Consider the following 18343-nt stretch of genomic DNA (forward strand, 5'->3'; position numbering starts at 1 on the left):
CAATTGGGATTGAATCCCAGCCTCTGATAAGTAATTCCTAAACTCTCCAAAGAGGTATTCGCTATCACGATCATACCGTAGTGTCTTGATACTTTTACCATGGCGTGTCTCCACATCAGCCTTGTACTCTTTGAACTTATCAAAGCACTCAGACTTGCGGCGCATCAAGTAAATGTACACGTATCTCGAATAATCATCTATAAAAAAGATAAAATATTTGAAACCACCTTTTACCTGGATAGACATAGGACCACACAAATCAGAATGAACCAGTTCTAACACATCTTTGGCTCTATACCCCTTGGCCTTAAAAGGTCTCTTGGTCATTTTACCTTCCAAGCAGGATTCGTAAGTTGGAAAGTTTTCCAACACTAATGAACCCAAGAGTCCATCGGCTACAAGCCTTTGAATTCTACTCAAGTTAATATGACCAAGCCAAAGATATGTTTGGTTCATTTCCAAAGGTTCCTTTCTCTTATTAGAAGATGTGTTATTAATTTCCATTTGTTGCTTTATGGGAGTTATTGGTTTTAGAATATACAAATTGCTATCCAACGTAGCAGAATAGATAACTTTCTTATTTTTCTTGATAACATCTTTGTTATCAAAATAGACAGAATATCCATTCTTGTATTGTTTAGAAACTAGAATCAAGTTCTTTCTAAAACTTAGTACGTAAAGACAATTTCTCAAAACCAATATTTTATTCCTATCAAATGATAAGTAGACGTCTCCCACTGCAACAGCCGCCACTTTCGTAGCATGATCTAGAGGTAAGTACATTAGAAAGCCTCTTTTCCACTTTCGAATTACACGAGTCTCGATGTGTAGGACAAAGAAAGGGACCAAGTCGGAACCTAGGACTACAAGTCCAGAAAAGCGAACCAGACTCAGACTTTGAAGCATCCATCGATGTAGATGAAGCAACATTATTGGTAAGAAAATTTAATAGATTTATTAGATCTAACAAAAGATGAAAAAGGATTTAAGAAGAAAAAGGAAGATTCGATGCTATAATTGTCAAGAAGAAGGGCACATCAAGGATGGCTGCCTTAAACTGAAGAAAGACAAGGGCAAAAGACCAATAAAAGTGAAACTCAAGAATTTAAAGGCAACATGGGATGAATCTTCATCCTCTGAACCCGAGATCGAGGCCTACGCCGGACTAGCCCTACTGGCCAACCACCAAGGAGAGGATGAAAGCAGCTCAGAGATGAGCATCGATGAAGGGGGAGGATCATCAGAAGAAAGTTGTGATGAAGAGAAAATATCAGAACACGAGGTAAGTAAGGTACACGCCTTAACTCCTAAAAAGTCATTTCAATTTATTAAAGTATTTTCCAAGGATTTAGTAAAACTAACATGAGAAAATGCTGAATTAAAAATAATCTTAGCAAAAACTTATCCTTTAGAAATGTATGATAAATTAAAAGAAGAAAATAAAAAATTGAAGGACTAAATTAAAAAATCTACAAATTTTGCATGTCTTAATGAAACTGTCTAGAAAAATGATAGAAGTTTAAATTGGTATTTTAGATACCATAAGGGTCAAATTAGAAAGTTATCAACAAAATATGTTCCTAAAAGATACTTAATCAATCCAGTATAAAGAAACCTATATTAGGTTCTTAAATCATGCTTATAATAAATTAAATTTTTTTAAGTTACAATTTGCAGAAAGAAAATTAAATAATTAATTTCTTTAAAAGATTTTGTCTAGAAGTGGTTGTTGTTCCAATATCCAAGAAGACCTAGTGTCTCGCTACAGCTTGAAAGTCAATTATTGAAATAAATATTTAATAGACTAACTGTTAAATAGTTAACTATCATAAATTTTTCTAAATAAAAAATAAATAAATTTAAAAAAGTAGTTTTAAATTATTTTTTTATTTTTCTACTTAAGTTAACTCCTTTGTGTAAAATTTTATAACTATTAAATAATGAATTTTCTATAAATTATTTGTCGAAAACTTCATTTCTAAATCTGAAAAACTTGAAACTTATTTTTGAAAAATTTAAATTCTGTTGACCCTTAAGAAAAATTTTCTTTAACCCTTAGAAAATTTAATTCTTTATCCAACTTTGCCTTTCTCACTTTATTTTTGATGTGATCAAATCAGAAGAAATTAGTACAAGTTCAGGGGGAGTTTGGATATTTGCATAAATAATTATTTTTACTAAATTCTAATTCATTGTGTTACAATTGTTATTTGCAATTTACTTATGTTATTGTATTTTTTTAACCCTAACTTGAACTTGGATTGATGAACATAAAAAAGGGAGAGATTGTTAATAGAACCCCAGGGTGGTTTTGATGTGGTCAACCAAGTTCAGTTAGGTCCTGTTATACTTGATCCTTGTGTCTAAGTATGCAAGAGTTTAGGAACACAAGAAGTCGAGCGGAAGACGCAGCTAGTGAGAAGGGTGGAACCGTAAAGGAGTCGACTGCCTCGGTGCATCTGAGGAATGAAATGTTGTGAAAGAGTATACCGATGGACAAGAAGAATATGCACGACGTTCCAGGCATGAGAAGTCGGGGAGGAAGTCTGCTCGATGAGAAGGTTGGAAGATGGCTCCAGGTGAGCCTAATTCCGGATGAACGAAATCATCCGGACGATCGGAGCAACGAAAGAGCAAACGGAACTGCTGAAGCTGCTGAAGGCACCTCCAATGCTTATGGAGGCGCCCTCGCGCCTTTCTGGTGGAAGGTGCCTTCGACCCTTTATAGAAGGCGCCTTCAATTACTTGAAGGTGCCTTAGAGTAGGCAAAAGCGACCGTTGGCGAAGTTAAAACATTATCTTCGCTTGCCTCGCTGGAGGTGCCTTCCACCTTGTTGGAGGCACCTTCCAGCTTTAGATAAGATTTTCTAGGGGCTATAAAAAGACCCCTAAAGTTAAGAAATAGATAACAACTTCTGTATTCGTTTCCTAGCAACTTTCTAAGTGTTTAAAGTGTGTAAAAGATTTTTTCGCCTTCAATGAAGGAGAACTGCTAGTATTTTTCAACGTCTTGAATTAACAACCACCTAGGTTGTAACCAAGTAAGCCTATGACCTTTTACATATTCTTTATTTTATTAGTTGTTCATTTATTGTTATTATAATTGTGCTACTCTACGTTGAAAGAACGAGAAGGATTTTTCTATTTTATCTTATACAGGCAATTCACCCCCCCTCTTGCTGGCTCCCGCTGCGCCAACAAATCCAAGGCAAAAGAAAGCACTAAAGATTTCCTTCGGTGAAGGCAGAGAAGCCTCTTACACTCATTGAATGCTCAGAAAATTACTAGAAAATGAATAATTGAGTTGTTGAATATTTCTTAGGTCCAAGGGTTTTTTTATAGCCCCTGAAAAATCTTATCCAAGACTTGAAGGCACCTCCAACAAGGTGGAAGGCGTCTCCAGCGAGGCAAGCAAAGATAAAATTTTATCTTCATAAACGGTTACTTTTTGCCCAGTGTAAGACGCCTTCAAAGGGTTGAAGGCACCTTCCATGGGTGGTTGAAGGTGGCTTCCCATAGAAAGACGCGGAGGCGCCTCCAACCACAATGAAGGCGCCTCCAGCAGCTCCGCAGCTCCTCATTGGCTCTTCCGCTGCTCTGATCGCCTGAGTGATTTTGTCCATCTGGAATTGGGCTCATTCGGACCTATCTTTCGGTCTTCTCCTCGAGCAGGCTTCCTACGCAACTTCTCGTCCCTCGAACGTCGCACACGCCCTTCTCGTCCGCCGGTGTACTCTTCTACAGTACCTCAACCCTCGGATGCACTAAGCCCATCGGCTCTCTCCCATGTCATTCTCCTCGCTAGATGCGTCTTTCGCTCGATTTTCTGTGCTCCTAAGTTCTTGCACACTTAGACACAAGGGTTAAAATACAACCGAATCTAACTGAACTTGATTGACTATATCAAAATTACCCGAGATACTTACAGATTATAAATTATTAATGATAATATTTACAAATGAAGCTCCTAAACTATATTGACCAATAAAACTCTCATTAACTTATAAAAAAATTTAAAGAAATTTCAATCAAATAATCTTATCTAAATAAGTCAAACTCAAAACAAACAAAACAAACTGGAAAAAATAGTAAAGTCGAACTTAATCATCATTTCAATAGTTTACTTTATCCAAAAAAAAAAAAAATAACAATACAAAATTATATAAAGCCCTATATCACATACTTTCAAACATATTCACATAATTACTTAATGCCATATTTAACATTTATTTTAATATTTCTCAAGTCAAATAATTGTATGGTTCATGGCATTCATGCTTACCTTTTCAATTACTCCATTTATTGAGATCCAACTAAACTTCTCTATCACGAATCACATGTATAATTTTTATTATTTCTATTTCAATCCATTTAACATATCTAGGAAATAATTTGTTTTGAAAATAATTAAAATATTCAGTAATATTAATGTTGGGTAACTTCTTGCCGTCCACGTGGCTTATTAATTATCCAATAATATACTTATAATTATTTATAAATAATTTTTTATTAAATTTTTCTTCATTTATTCCTGTCTCATGTTTCATATGTTTTTCGGTATCGAGAACTACATTTATATCTTCTAGTTAATAATTCAAATTAAATTCAATATTAATGGCGACGCACCAAGCTGCGGCGGCCGCCGGCGGGCATTGTCTGTTAGCCGACGACAACGGCCGACACGATACGGCGCCGCCGACGGCCCTGCAGCGGGTGTACAAGAACGCGGCCCACCTGGCCAACTTCCTCCCCACCGGCACCGCCCTCGCCTTCCACGTCCTCTCCCCCGTGATCACCGACGACGGCCGCTGCCCCGCCCCGACCGACCGCGCCATGACCGCCGCCCTCCTCCTCTCCTGCGCCATCTCCGCCTTCCTCCTCACCCTCACCGACAGCTTCCACGACCCCGCGACCGGCCACATCCGTTACGGCTTCGCCACCGCGCGCGGCCTCCTAGTCATCGACGGCCACGGGCCACCTCCTCCCGGCCTCGCCGCCCGCCACCGCCTCAAGGCCGTCGACCTCGTGCACGCCTTCGCGACGGTACTCGTCTTCGCGACCGTCGCCGTATCCAACAACAACGTCCGATCCTGTTTCCAACCGATTCTGTCGGACGACGTGGACCGCGCCGTGACGGCGATGCCGATGGCGGTTGGGTTCGTGGTCAGCGCGGTGTTCATCGCTTTCCCCACGACTCGCCACGGCATCGGATACCCTGTCATGCACAAATCTTGAAGCCATCGATGTCTAATTATTTGTTCGTTAATTATCAGATCGATATGTATCTATCTTACGAAGTTGATTCGCTGGATTGTTCGTGCGCCGTATGTTTGTGTTCGTGTCCAGTTCGACTTCATGAAAAGAAAGTCAATGTTGTAAGAATCTTTGTCGCCGCCACTGATCGTCGTATCGTTGACCTCATAAGGTCAATTCAAGTTTGGTGGATTGTCTTTTGATACTTCATTTGATTATAATCAAAGGTTTCTTCGTAATGATTAAAATTATAAAGGAAAAATAGAGTTATATTGAGCCAAGAACAGATGCACAATTATAAGAAATATTAAAAATCAAAAAAATTGCGTTTGCCGGGAGTCGAACCCGGGTCTATTGCTTGGAAGGCAATTATCCTAACCGTTGGACTACAAACGCTTCATATTCTTCAAGCTCATAAAGTTTTACTCATTGACATTAATTATTGAAAATTACTAACATAACATATATTAGGGCTAATTTAAATATTTTATCAACCATAATAAAATTACCAGTAACGCAAGCTTATCTATACCAATTGTCAATTGCACCAATAGTACATGAAATCTTTAATAATATAATATGATTTAATGCAATTGCCAAAAAAAAAAATAAAAAAAATCTATATAATATTTGACTAATAATACGATTTCAAAAAAAGGTCCTCTACCTCCTTTCGAAACAAAGAGAAGGTATCATTGTACACTGACGTGACAAGTCAAATACATCCCGTCACTGCATCAAATCAATCCAACACTGCAATACTATTCATTCACATGAACCACTCAAACTGCTGGAAATTAATTAATTATTTAATTAATTAATTAATTACTACTGAATCAGCAGTTTAAGTAGTTGATGGACAATTTTATAAACTATTAATTGATGTGTACGACAGTACGAGCACTCGACCAACGGTTCATTTGATGGACCGGGTTCATTAATTTGGTGACCAACTGCAGGGTTTATATATAGCTGGTTCAGTCGGATCACCAGCAGTCTATTGGATGCATGTAGTTTACGTGATCCATGCTAGAGAGGCAATTAAAAAAATAGAAATATCAAATATATAATAATTTTCAATTTTATTTTTTTTTTATTAGAAATGGATAATTTATCTCTCCTACTCTTCGACCTGTCAAACCCCCACACACAGACACAATGAACATCTAATCGCCGTCGTCTCTCGACTCGACGGATCGATCGACGTATGCATGCAATGCCATGCACCACCTCGGCATGGCAACAATTCTTTGAAGCCGCCATGATAATCCTCTTCTCCTTGTTGTTCTTGATGACTTGTGCATGCGGCGAGGTGCATAAAGTTGATGTGATGGAATCCGCCTCATGATTTATTGAATCCTGTACTCTTCCTTCTCTCTGACAGATTGAGATTTCGCAGCAGCTTTATCTAAGGCGAGATCACCTCGAATCCCTTCCTCTGTTTATACCTTCTGTTCCCCCCACTCTGACACAGAAAATGCCTGCACACTTGCTCATGTTCTCCATCTCCGCCATGGCTGGGCTCATGAGGAACTATGTTCCGTAGCAGAGCGGAACAGAGCAGAGAGAGTTTGGCTACTTCTGACACGCCTTGATTCGTCGAATCCCTACCCGTCTGATTTTTTTTTTATTTTTTTAATTCTTTATAAAGTGAGGATTTAGAGAGCTTGTTGAGAAGTATTCTTGGAAGAGCTAGAGAAGCTCGATCGAGTTCTTTGTGAAGGTGATCTTGTGTGTTTTATTTCGAGCTTTTTGGTGTCTGATTTCAGTCGTGGAATGATCTTTAACAGTGTTGCAATGGAGATGTACGTCGCCGGCGAGGCTCAGCTGCCGCCGGGCTTCCGATTTCACCCCACGGACGAAGAGCTCATCATGCATTACCTCCTCAAGAAAGTGCTCGACGGCAACTTCGCCGGACGCGCCATCGCCGAGATCGACCTCAACAAATGCGAGCCATGGGAGCTCCCTGGTTCGATCTTTTCGCTCTTCTCTTTGAATCGATCGGCGAGAGAGAATCGTGATTGAATTGGGCAAGAAATTAATTGCAGAGAAGGCGAAGATGGGGGAGAAGGAATGGTACTTCTTTAGCCTTCGCGACCGGAAGTACCCCACCGGACTGCGGACCAACCGGGCCACAGACGCCGGTTACTGGAAGGCGACGGGGAAGGACCGTGAAATCTACAGCTCGAAGACGATGTCGCTGGTGGGGATGAAGAAGACGCTGGTGTTCTACAGAGGGAGAGCTCCGAAGGGGGAGAAGAGCAACTGGGTCATGCACGAGTACAGGCTCGAAGGCAAGTTCGCCTACCATTTCTTGTCGGCATCTTCCAAGGTGAGAACGAAAGATGCGATTTTGATTTTGATTTTATTTTAAGCAGGATTTGTGATCTTCTGACGATATTTTTTATGGAAAGAATGGATTTTGATCAGAATTGAGTGTTGTTGCAGGACGAGTGGGTGGTTTCCCGCGTGTTTCAGAAGTGCGGCGGTGGTGGCGGAAGCGGCGGGAAGAAGGCCCGCCTCGCGCTCGCCGACCAGGGATGCGGAATGAAGGGCCCTGACCGCGAGAGTTGCGGCTCCTATAGCAACGCCTCTGAGAGAGAGGCGGCGCACGTGCCCTGCTTCTCCACCACCACTATCTCCGCCGCCTCTACCGGCATGGACCTCCACTTCCCACCGCCTCCTTCGGCGATTCCTCCGACAGGCTTCCCAAGCCTCAGGTCGCTGCAGAATAAGCTTTACCTGCCGGTCTTCTTCTCTGATGCGACCGCGCCGGCGGCGTTGGAGGCGCCGCAGTCAGCAATCGCGGAGACGGAATTCGATCGGGCGTCGCAGGCTGACGCGGCGGTGCGCGCCCACCCGATGCCGGTAGGGTCCACTGAACTAGATTGCATTTGGAGTTTCTAAAGTCACCCTGTTACAAGTAGTTGCTACGAAATCCATTCCGCTTTGTACTCCGAAACGTTCGCTTTGTTATGTGAAATTAACGTAACTGTCACGTGCGACTGCCGTTTAAAACGGTGCAGCGTTAAACGTTACCGCGGGCTGTTACGTTCAACCGCGTGCGTAACAGTCGCTGATACCAAGTCCACTGTGAACATTTTGTCGTTTTATTGTGAGAATTTATCGCTTCTCTCTCGTAGATAGCAACAACAGAACAAAGGAACATTTCAGTGGAAATTGTTAGAACTTTACATTTTATATATGACATAATATTATTTGTTAAAATATTGTAAATAACATCTTATTTATCAAATTGACAATTTAATATCTGATATTACTATTATGGCAAAAGCAATAATCAAAGGAAAAGTAAGCATGCAATAGACCAATTCACTTTCAGAATTAGACCAATTCACTTTTGTGTGTGTTGACTATTATGAATGAGAAATTAGATTAAAAAATAAGATAATAATTTCATTAAAACTATCAAGTTTCACTGAGAGTTAATACATATAGAGGGCATATACTAGCATTTTTTGGCATCAATTTACACAACAAAAATCCATATCTTTTTCACCAAAGAAATTGGTAGTCAAGCATATTTTGGTAAAGTACAAGACCAAGATTATTCATTTTTTGAATAAAAAGGTCTAAACTCAAAAATCTTAAATATTGTGCAGCTGATATCTATCCTTGCTTATTACAATAAGTAATCCTGATAACTATCATCTGCTTACAGTTGGATCAAAAATTTGGCATGTAGTACACAATAAATAGGAAGTTGAAATAATGGTTTCTAGTGAATGGTCATAATATATTAAATTTGCAGCATATATCGTGTGCATTTACTGTTGGGACTTGTCTACATTGTGTTGATTGACTAGTTGTGTTTGTACTTCTTGTGAGACAGGAGAGTGTTCCAGGTATTCCATGGTGAACTCGCCTTTGCCCTACCGAAACAATTATTCGTAAAAACCATTTACGATATAGCAAACTTGTACAACACCCTTTCTTCCGAAAGACATGAGGAAAAGGAATGGCTAATTAGTTACCTGTGTCATGGAGCGGAGGGATGTCGAATATCCAAACATGTTGTTTAGTGGTACCTGAAATTCCAAAAAGGGGTTTTCATCAGCACAGTTTTTCTACTAATCTTTGTTCGGGTAATTGATGGTTGGTAGGCAAGCATTGTATTAATATGCTATGCAAGTAGAAGCGTCTGAAAACAGACGGTAACAAGAGATCAGTAAACCTAAAGCGAAATTTTATGATTATGCTGACAAGTTTTGGGATTTTCCTGTAGGTTTAAGGTCAGAACTCTGTGGTGTATGTATACCATTATCAGACTTTGGTACAAGTATCAAGGATAGGTATGAACACAAGTGTCTACAAAGTTTTTATATGAGAAACAATAAAGATATTGGAAGTCCACCTGAAGAGTAAATATCCGAGTGTCAGTACCAGAAACAGATGCAAGGAGAGCATCATTACTACAGAAACTATAAATTACAAACTAGAGAAAATATTGTATTTCGAGAAAATTCAACTGTTATACTCATAGGCATCACCATTACACATTAAGCTACAGTATGTTTATGATTGTTTCAACAAAAAATTAGCTTAAAAAGTAGTTTATAGTTGCTTTCAAACTGAAATATATTGGTTTGGTTTAGGTTTTCGTTATCAAACCGATAAATTGAACCATGTCTACTATTATGTTCATCGGCTTTAAAATAATTATACACATATGGTTTTCAGCACAGTTATTGCAAGTTTGATACAGAGCCAGTGGAACCAAAGCAAAACATTATCACTGTGTTATCTGATCATTCAAAGAGAGGATTGAATTGTACATACATGAGAAACCACCACTGTATCATCGCCATCCTGGTCATTTCCAACGATCAAACCTTTCCGCCTATCATTCATACAAAGAGATTATATACTCACAGGAACCATTTAGAGACATCAGTCCATGCAAACACAAGTAGCTAAAACATAGTTCCAAAATTAGAAACCCACTTGTTAATATCACCAGTAACAGTGCCCTGAAATTCTGTCGGAAATTTCAACTCCACCTTCATCACTGGTTCCAATATGATAGGTCTAGCTGTAGAATAACACTATCGAGGAAATACTGTCAGAATTTTTTTGGATAAAGACGGTTCTTCCTCGAGGGAAAACATAAAAGGAAAGCAAAACATTCAACCTTTCTAAATGCATATATAGCTGCCAGCTTAAATGCAAGCTCACTCGAATCAACAGCATGTGATGCCCCATCTGTCAAAACTATTCGGATGTATTCAACAGGATGTCCAATCAAGGAACCACTGTGGAAGCAAGATTCATGATAAAGGCTAATTATCTTCTACATGACCATGGAGCAAGGAAAATATGGAGTTACTCACGAGTTGCAAGCTTCTCGGAAACCTTTCTCAATAGCTGGGATGAAGCTTGAGGGTATTGCTTGTCCTACAATATTGTTCTCAAATTCAAATTTTACAGGAGAATCCATTGGAAGAGGTTCAATGTACCTAAATAGACAAACAAAGAATATTATTTCTTTTTAAGAAAAGAAGCAATAACAGCTAATAACTACATTTTTCTCAACCTATGCTAACAATCTAGTATATGTGAAACACTTATGGCCTGTGTAGTTCACAAAATGGAATGGACAAGGAATAAGAGAATGGACCAAACCTAGATTAACTATTCATATGTTCGATCCGTACAAATATTAATAGTTTTGCAATGAAAAAATATTCCTGCATGAAATATTTTGTTCAACTCTAGCTCAGACGATCTATACAATCCAGTCCACCTGATCTGCCTAGCTGATAGGACCAACCAATCTGTTGATCCACCTTCCAAATTTGAACAGCACATTGGCGTGACCGACAAGCTTGACTCACTCATATGGGTCAAACGAAATATTTGACCTGACTAGCCCAATTGGCCTGTCAGCCTGTTCAGCCTAACAGTCTGACCAGTCTACGTCGCATGATTAACTTGTCAGGACTGTCCAACCTTACATGTTTGCCAGCATGACCAATTAGTCTGGCATGTAGACCCACCAGCTCACCCAATCGAACCCAACCCACTTTGCACGTTAATATTTTGGGGATTAAATAGAGTAAAACCATGCACTGTTTAGAATTCGAATAGATAAGAAATAGTATTTCTAGAATAGAGTAAGGATTCCTTATCAATAGAGAATGATACTTTCATGAAAATTGGGATTCTGGATTAATTTTTGGAACCAAACATAAGAATGATTATTCCATGGAAATTGACAGGGAATTGAGATATAGCATAGCTAGATTTAGAATCTATTAAATGAGGAACCTTAGCTTCTAATAATGCACAGAGTAAGACAACAACCATGATAATGATTTATTCTGACTTGACTATCTCTCTCTAATTATTTCATGTGTCAGCATTTGTTTGTGAATCAAACTCATACACTAACGAAGTGTGATTTGACAGGTGCAGTATTATTTTATACAAATTAAGGCATCGAATCTACAGAAAAAACCAAAAGTGAATACTGAATAGCCAAAAATAATGATTATGCAACTAAGCTTACCCGCACACTCGTCCATATTGACCTTGACCTCCAGTTTGTTTTTTGTGAAGATAATCAAAATCAGAGCTTTGAGTAACAGTCTCCCTGAAGTTAACACGAGGCTTTCCAACTTTTGCATCGACCTTCATTCCCAGATACAAGTGTAACTCAGTTAATTTTGTTTCAAGAATCAGGAAGTATTTTAGAGATTAGAAACATCTCCAGTAGTTGATTACTGAGGCATTAAGAGATATATGTCCTAACACAAGTTAAATATTCTTACTTTGTATTCCCTCCGGATGCGCTCGACATAAATGTCCAAATGCAACTCTCCCATCCCAGAAATAATTGTCTGCAATGGAATGACAATGGTGTCAAGTCTTTATCCCTAAAGAGAAAAGATACAATCAGCTGAAGTAACTAACTTGGCCACTCTCAGTGTCCAATCCAACACGAAATGTAGGATCCTCTTTCTGGAATCGGTTTAAAGCTTTTGAAAACTGAAAGGAGGAGAAAGTCAGTAATTTTAAAATGAAAATTTCAGTAACTAAATTCAATAGCATTCAATTAATTACTTGTCCTCCAGAATCTTTTGATATAGGTGAGACAGCCAAAGACATGACTGGCTCAGGAACATTCATGGAAGTCATAGTATATCTAACTGAACCATCTGTAAAAGTATCACCTGAGGGAAAGCGCAAGAATGTTTTAAAAAAGCAAGAATAGACAATCATTCAATAAGGAAATTGGATAAGTTGACTGATTAAACACATTACCTGATGCACAATCTACACCAAAGACTGCAACAATCTGCCCAGCATGGGCTTCTTGAATATCCTGCAAAGAATAGTATGATTACATGCATCAATAATGCAAACACTATATACATGAATGATACTCAATTTACACATGAAATAAATATAAGAAAAAACTTGTTAACCAACCTCCATCTCATCAGAATGCATCCTAACCAGACGAGGAACCTAAACATGGAAGATTCCTCATATTAGAGGAGGTATATATGAGAGTAAAGAGATGCAGCACAAGAAAAGGGAATTCTTTGCATGAAAATCTGAATTAAGTTAATGCTAAAAACAAAACAGCAACGTGTATATACAAGAAGGGGCACGAAGTTCCATGCTCAAAAAACCTTCAAACAAAACCTTGGTATACAACTAAAAGAAATAAATATATATGGACATAAGTATGAATTTATGAGATACTACATTGTAAAGTACATAGAATTGCTACTTATAATCCTAAAGATTTTTTAATCAAACCAAAAAAGATGAATGTTTGATAACTATTCTAGCATTTGTACAGGATAACTGAAAATTGATACTAATCTATCATACGTTTTTACTGAAATGCTAAAACTATGCCTTAGCCCTATAAAAAAAACTAATCCAGGATAAGGAATATCAATATGTTAAACATCTAAAGATACTATGGATTTCCTATACCTAGTGACACAATAACAATGATAAAAAACTAACAACCGTTACTAATAGCAAAAACAGACCTAAGTTGAGAAATTTTAGTAGATTCTAATTCAAAAAGAGGTTTTATTTCCTAAAAGAAATTATATATCAAAATCCTTGATTACTAGTGTAGGTGCATTGATAGGCAAATATTTTCATGTAACAAAAAAATATGCCCCGACGAAGCAATGTAAAGATAAAAGAGCAACAAAACAAGATCCAAGGAATTGTTTGTTGACTAATAATATATAGAAATAAAATTGATGATCAAAACTCACTTTAATCTTTTTCCCTGTGTTTACATTTATCATAAAGTCACCTCTGCGAATGACACCTTCATAGATTCTGTCAAGCAAATGAATAACATTACTAATGTTCTTTGATAGACCATTTGTGTATAAAACAGAGTAAGAAAAATAGATGGCAGAGAGCAATAAACCACACAGAATGGAGTAGTACCTCAGATAAGTCAATTGACCAAAACGACCTTCTTCCAGTTTGAAAGCTAAAGCAACAAATGGCCCAGATGGAGTCCCAGATAATAAAATCTTTAACAAAGTCCAAGAGAAACATTTGACTTTCGAAAACTGATTCTGGAATACTGAACTAAATAATGGTGTATAATTATAAAAATAAAAAGCTGGTACCTTTTCTTCATCCTTGTTTTGGTCAAGGGCAAAGTTTTCAACTTCAGTTGGGCAAGGCAAATAATGAAGAACTCCATCTAAAAGTGGTTGTACCCCCTACAAATTGCGATCCAGAAGTTTTCTCAAATCCAAATCCCCACAGAAACAAGATGAACTAAACAGTGTTATTTAGATAAGAATTGCCTATAAAATTATAAAAAGGCCGATCATGAACTAATAGCATAGTTATTTAAGGCGTGAGGCATCCAAAAGCGCATATGTGTTGTGGGGCCTAAGGCGCTAGGTGCAAAGTGAGGCACATGCCTTACCGAAATAAGGCTTTGAGTATAAATTTTTACAATTTAAACAAATATAGAAAATTTCTAGTAAAATATTTCACTAACAAAATTATAGTCCATAAAATATTAAACAATAATGTAAATATCAAATTTACTAAGAAATAAATACATTATACGCATAATTCAAATTAAAGAAAATATATATTAAATTAATGGAATAATTTTATTAGAGTTTCATTAATCCTATTTAAATTATCCCTACTATAGCTAGGAGTTGATTGAAATTATTAACTTAAATTTTATTTAATTAAACCCTAATTTACTTCCTGTTACACGCCACCTATGACTATGGGGCTCACACGGCTCGTCCGTTGTGATTGCGGGGCTCGCACAACACATCTACCATGGCCGCAGGACTCGCGTGATGCCTCCGCGGCCGTCACAAGGGTTAGGCTTTAAAAAAAAAATTCGCGCTTCAATAAGGCGAGAAAAATCGCGCCTTACGCGTAACTGTCGCCTCTCAAAGGCGCATGCTTAAGTGTGCTTCTCTCAAGTAGTGTGCTTGGGTCACTGCCAAGGCGCAAATGGCGCACCTGGCTGTGCCTTGTGCCTAGGCACAGTCAGGCGCACGCCTTTCACAACTGCGCACGCCTTTCACAACTATGACTAATAGAAACTTGACATCAGGTTATACTCCAAAACAAGTACTTTTGGCAAAAACTGGTATCTTGACCCAAACATCATTGTTTGATTGATCCATCATGTTATATTGTCATTAGAAGTACAAGAAAGATATTCAACAAACGTTGTCGATTAAGATATTCAGAAAAATAAAAATAAATAAAAAATGTGAGAAATGGAAAATGATGGAAATGAAAAAAAAAAAAAAAAAGGACTTTATGCACCTTATTCTTGAAAGCACTTCCCATGAAGACAGGAACAAATTTGCGTGCTATTGTAGCTCTTCGAATTGCCATCTGGTATAAATAACAAAGACAAAAGATAATAGCATGAGAAAATCATAATATTGTTGGGTAGCTACTTCAGTTACTAGTGCCTTGCATTTCAATCAAATAGAAATGAGAGGGGGTATGAAAATAAAACATGAACATATTTGAGATAAACCTTGAGTTCAGTGGGAGAAATTGGTTCGTCATTGAGAAAAGCTTCAGCAAGCTTATCATCTACTTCAGAAACAACTTCAATAAGTTCACGCCGCTTTTCTGCAACCAGAGCCTCCAAATGCTGTGGGATATCAGCTGTTTCAATCTTCTCACTGAGATAGTTAGCAAGTGTTATAAGTAAAAAAGCCCTTTTGCAATATTTAAGATTAAGAAAGAAAGAATATTGGAGTACCCATTTGATCCATGAAAGTAATACGCTTTCAGTTCCACAAGATCCACAAGACCCTGAAATGCTTCTTCTAATCCAATGGGAAATTGTAAGGCTGCACTGTGGTGGCGTAGTTTATGTCGTGCCTAAAAAGGTATTAGCGCATAAGAAACCACTACATTAAACCAAATGAAAACTGATGTGAAGAAAGGAAAAGAAATATTTTTTATAGATATATAAAATGATAAGACTGCAGCAAATTTATGAAATAAATGTATTGTAACTCAAATTTAAAACTTCAACAATTACAACAGTTTTTTCATCCAGCCTAGGGTCCAAGATGATGAAACACAAAATGTTAAAAATCAAAATGTACAGATGGCTAGGGAACCAATAAGAGTAAACATACACTGGTAATGCATTGGCAGAACAAAAATTTACTAAAAATGCCAATTAAAATAAATTGCCCAAGAGTGTCACAATAATATTGACTAATAAGTTGAATTTTAGATTACTAATTCCTTTAACTCTAGGATGCTGGTGTCAGGGGCATCAAACACAAGCAGTTATACATAACAGAAAACACATTGAGAAAAATTTTATAATACATGTGCATCCTGCATTCATAGCTTGGGCAGAAGCAAATTATATACAACATGAACTTACATCAACTATGCTTGTTTCCATTGGGTTAGAGACCTAGAACCATTAGATCATGACAAACAATACAAGCAAACTAGACCACAAGCTCAGAATCGTTTTGATAAAACATGTGCAACCATCAAATGAGAGTAGAGCATACGAAAGATATACACTTTACCTGATTAAGAACCTTCCATGGATCTGCTCCCATCCGGTCTAACTTGTTGATAAATGCAACCCTTGGGACTTCATACCTTCTCATCTGACGATCAACAGTAATTGACTGACTTTGTACACCCCCAACACTACAGAGCACCAAAATAGCACCATCAAGAACACGCAAAGCTCTTTCAACTTCGATGGTGAAATCAACATGACCTGGTGTATCAATGATATTAACCTGCATTGCAATTCAAAAGTTCTGTAAAAAAATAATGTTTTTTTTTTTAAATTACTTGTATCAATAACTGGCTTTGAATTTTTGTGAAGTTCTTATAAGCAACAAAAATATGAAGATAAATTGCTTCGTCAAAGTATGCCTCTTGGGGCGTCAAAGAAGGTAATTTCCAAATCAACAAGTCAATATGCAAAATAAGCAAATGCAACATTATACTCTAAAGGAGACATGACATAAGATATAAACAGAATTTATCTAATCCACGAGTATATGAATGAGTAGCGTGTAATCCATGAAATTCAAAAAAAACTCTGATGAACTAAATCTCAAGTCAACTAAGACTTATAACACCAATTAAGTATACATCGTGGATAGAGTAGCATACTCCTGGCAATATAGCGCGCGCATACACAAAAACAAATTCCAGTTAGATAGAGAGATTAAATGGTGATGAATAAAGTAATTCCCAGAAGTAAAAGAAAGAAATAAAAACATAAAATCAGTTGTCGGCAACTCATTTGGCTAGATGATACTTCACGTAAACAGTTGAAAATCTTCAACTTTAGAAATAGAATAGAACTAAAGTAAAGAAGCATAGAATATGACGACCATCCATCTCATTTTCACAATGGAACGGCTATTTTTCGCCAAAAAAAAAACAGAAGATATATATATCCAACCAAAGATGAAAATTTTAATCGGAATAATGCCTACCTGATATCCGTTCCATGTGCAGTAGGTCGCGGCCGATTGGATCGTAATTCCCTTCTCCCTCTCGAGGTCCATCGAGTCCATCTTCGCGCCCACTCCGTCCTTGCCGCGGACCTCATGGATCTCGTGAATTCTCCCCGTGTAGAAGAGCACCCGCTCGGTGAGGGTGGTTTTTCCGGAGTCGATGTGGGCCGAGATTCCGATGTTGCGCATCCGGCCCATCGCCTCCCTCCACCAAGGATCCTTTTCCTCGTTGGCACGCGCCGCGGTCGACATCGCCCGCCGCTCGACGCCGTTCGCGGCGCCCTCGAAGACGAGGATGGACAGCGGGCGGAGCCGGTTGCTCTGCGCGCGGCGGATGTACGAGAGGAGGCGGGTGGCGCATGGTCTCGTCATGGCAAACGGCGGCGGGCGGTGGAGGAGCGGAGTCGGTTCAGCTAAACCCTAAATACTCGCTGTTAACCCCACCACCGCCTCTGCTTTCCGCCGCCGTAGATCAATTTCGAACCTAACTGAAATAATAGGTGCTGATTATAAAGTAGAAAAAGTATTCATTTACCCCCTTACTATAACTACATTCTTAGAATGTTCCTTCCATTTCACTATTACCGTTTTTTCAAATTCGAGCTAGGCCAGGATTATCAGATTTAGCATCAAACCTGGGCTCAAGAAAATATCTAATATGAATCAAATTAAGGGGTGCTTGATGGGAAGAGATCCTTGGTTCGTAAATACTGGACCAGATGATGGTCCAGCATTTGTATTGGTGGGAGTAAGGATCTTCACCTGTTTAATATATGGAGGATATTACCTTTCATCAATTCATCTTTCTTGGTCCAGGAACGGACTAGGAAAGGTGGTCCAGAAAATCTCATTTTGTGTTTGGTAGGCTATTTTATCATTCTCATATCTGGTGCTGGATAGACAAAAATCGGAATCAAAACATGAGTTTGATACCTTTAATTTCATAACTCACCCCCTCTTAGGTTATTGCTAAACTTATTATCATCATTCCTACCCCTTTTTTATCGGACAGCCCAACCCCTACCTCCTTCCTTTCTTTTCCTTTTCTTCTATACCCCTCTTCTCCCCCA

General features: G+C 38.3%; 4 protein-coding genes and 1 non-coding gene across 6 annotated transcripts; 3 read left to right on the forward strand and 2 right to left on the reverse strand.

Moving 5' to 3' along the window:
• The first annotated feature begins 4614 nt into the window (after nucleotides 1-4614).
• On the forward strand, nucleotides 4615-5235 carry LOC121994941 (protein DMP7-like). Its single transcript, XM_042548816.1, has one exon. The coding sequence runs from the start codon at nucleotides 4615-4617 to the stop codon at nucleotides 5233-5235; it is 621 nt and encodes a 206-aa protein (XP_042404750.1).
• A 342-nt stretch (nucleotides 5236-5577) lies between these two features.
• TRNAG-UCC lies at nucleotides 5578-5649 on the reverse strand. The gene has a single exon. It is a non-coding gene; the product is annotated as a tRNA-Gly (tRNA).
• A 1147-nt stretch (nucleotides 5650-6796) lies between these two features.
• Nucleotides 6797-7659, forward strand: LOC121996579 (protein CUP-SHAPED COTYLEDON 2-like). 2 transcript variants are annotated; one of them, XM_042550590.1, is made up of 3 exons: nucleotides 6797-6976; nucleotides 7044-7222; nucleotides 7302-7659. In XM_042550590.1, exons 2-3 carry the CDS (start codon nucleotides 7051-7053, stop codon nucleotides 7625-7627), a joined length of 498 nt encoding a protein of 165 aa, XP_042406524.1. In that variant the 5' UTR covers nucleotides 6797-6976; nucleotides 7044-7050; the 3' UTR covers nucleotides 7628-7659. The 2 variants fall into 2 exon arrangements, with proteins under 2 accessions (XP_042406524.1, XP_042406523.1); XM_042550589.1 differs by having other exon boundaries at nucleotides 6797-7222.
• Nucleotides 7660-7714: 55 nt separating this feature from the next.
• LOC121996580 lies at nucleotides 7715-8207 on the forward strand. Its single transcript, XM_042550591.1, has one exon. The coding sequence runs from the start codon at nucleotides 7801-7803 to the stop codon at nucleotides 8158-8160; it is 360 nt and encodes a 119-aa protein (XP_042406525.1). The 5' UTR covers nucleotides 7715-7800; the 3' UTR covers nucleotides 8161-8207.
• Nucleotides 8208-8797: 590 nt separating this feature from the next.
• LOC121996578 (elongation factor G, mitochondrial-like) lies at nucleotides 8798-17762 on the reverse strand. Its single transcript, XM_042550588.1, has 20 exons — nucleotides 17253-17762; nucleotides 16320-16541; nucleotides 15524-15645; nucleotides 15293-15443; nucleotides 15073-15144; nucleotides 13890-13985; nucleotides 13702-13790; nucleotides 13521-13587; nucleotides 12706-12744; nucleotides 12538-12598; nucleotides 12337-12446; nucleotides 12187-12261; nucleotides 12045-12113; nucleotides 11783-11904; nucleotides 10605-10730; nucleotides 10406-10526; nucleotides 10219-10319; nucleotides 10054-10114; nucleotides 9249-9302; nucleotides 8798-9146 (listed from the first exon to the last, which is right to left on the reverse strand). Exons 1-20 carry the CDS (start codon nucleotides 17643-17645, stop codon nucleotides 9042-9044), a joined length of 2256 nt encoding a protein of 751 aa, XP_042406522.1. The 5' UTR covers nucleotides 17646-17762; the 3' UTR covers nucleotides 8798-9041.
• Between the last annotated feature and the right edge of the window lie 581 nt (nucleotides 17763-18343).

Source organism: Zingiber officinale, chromosome 6A (genome assembly GCF_018446385.1).
Source record: "Zingiber officinale cultivar Zhangliang chromosome 6A, Zo_v1.1, whole genome shotgun sequence".
In the NCBI taxonomy this organism is placed as follows: Eukaryota; Viridiplantae; Streptophyta; class Magnoliopsida; order Zingiberales; family Zingiberaceae; genus Zingiber; species Zingiber officinale.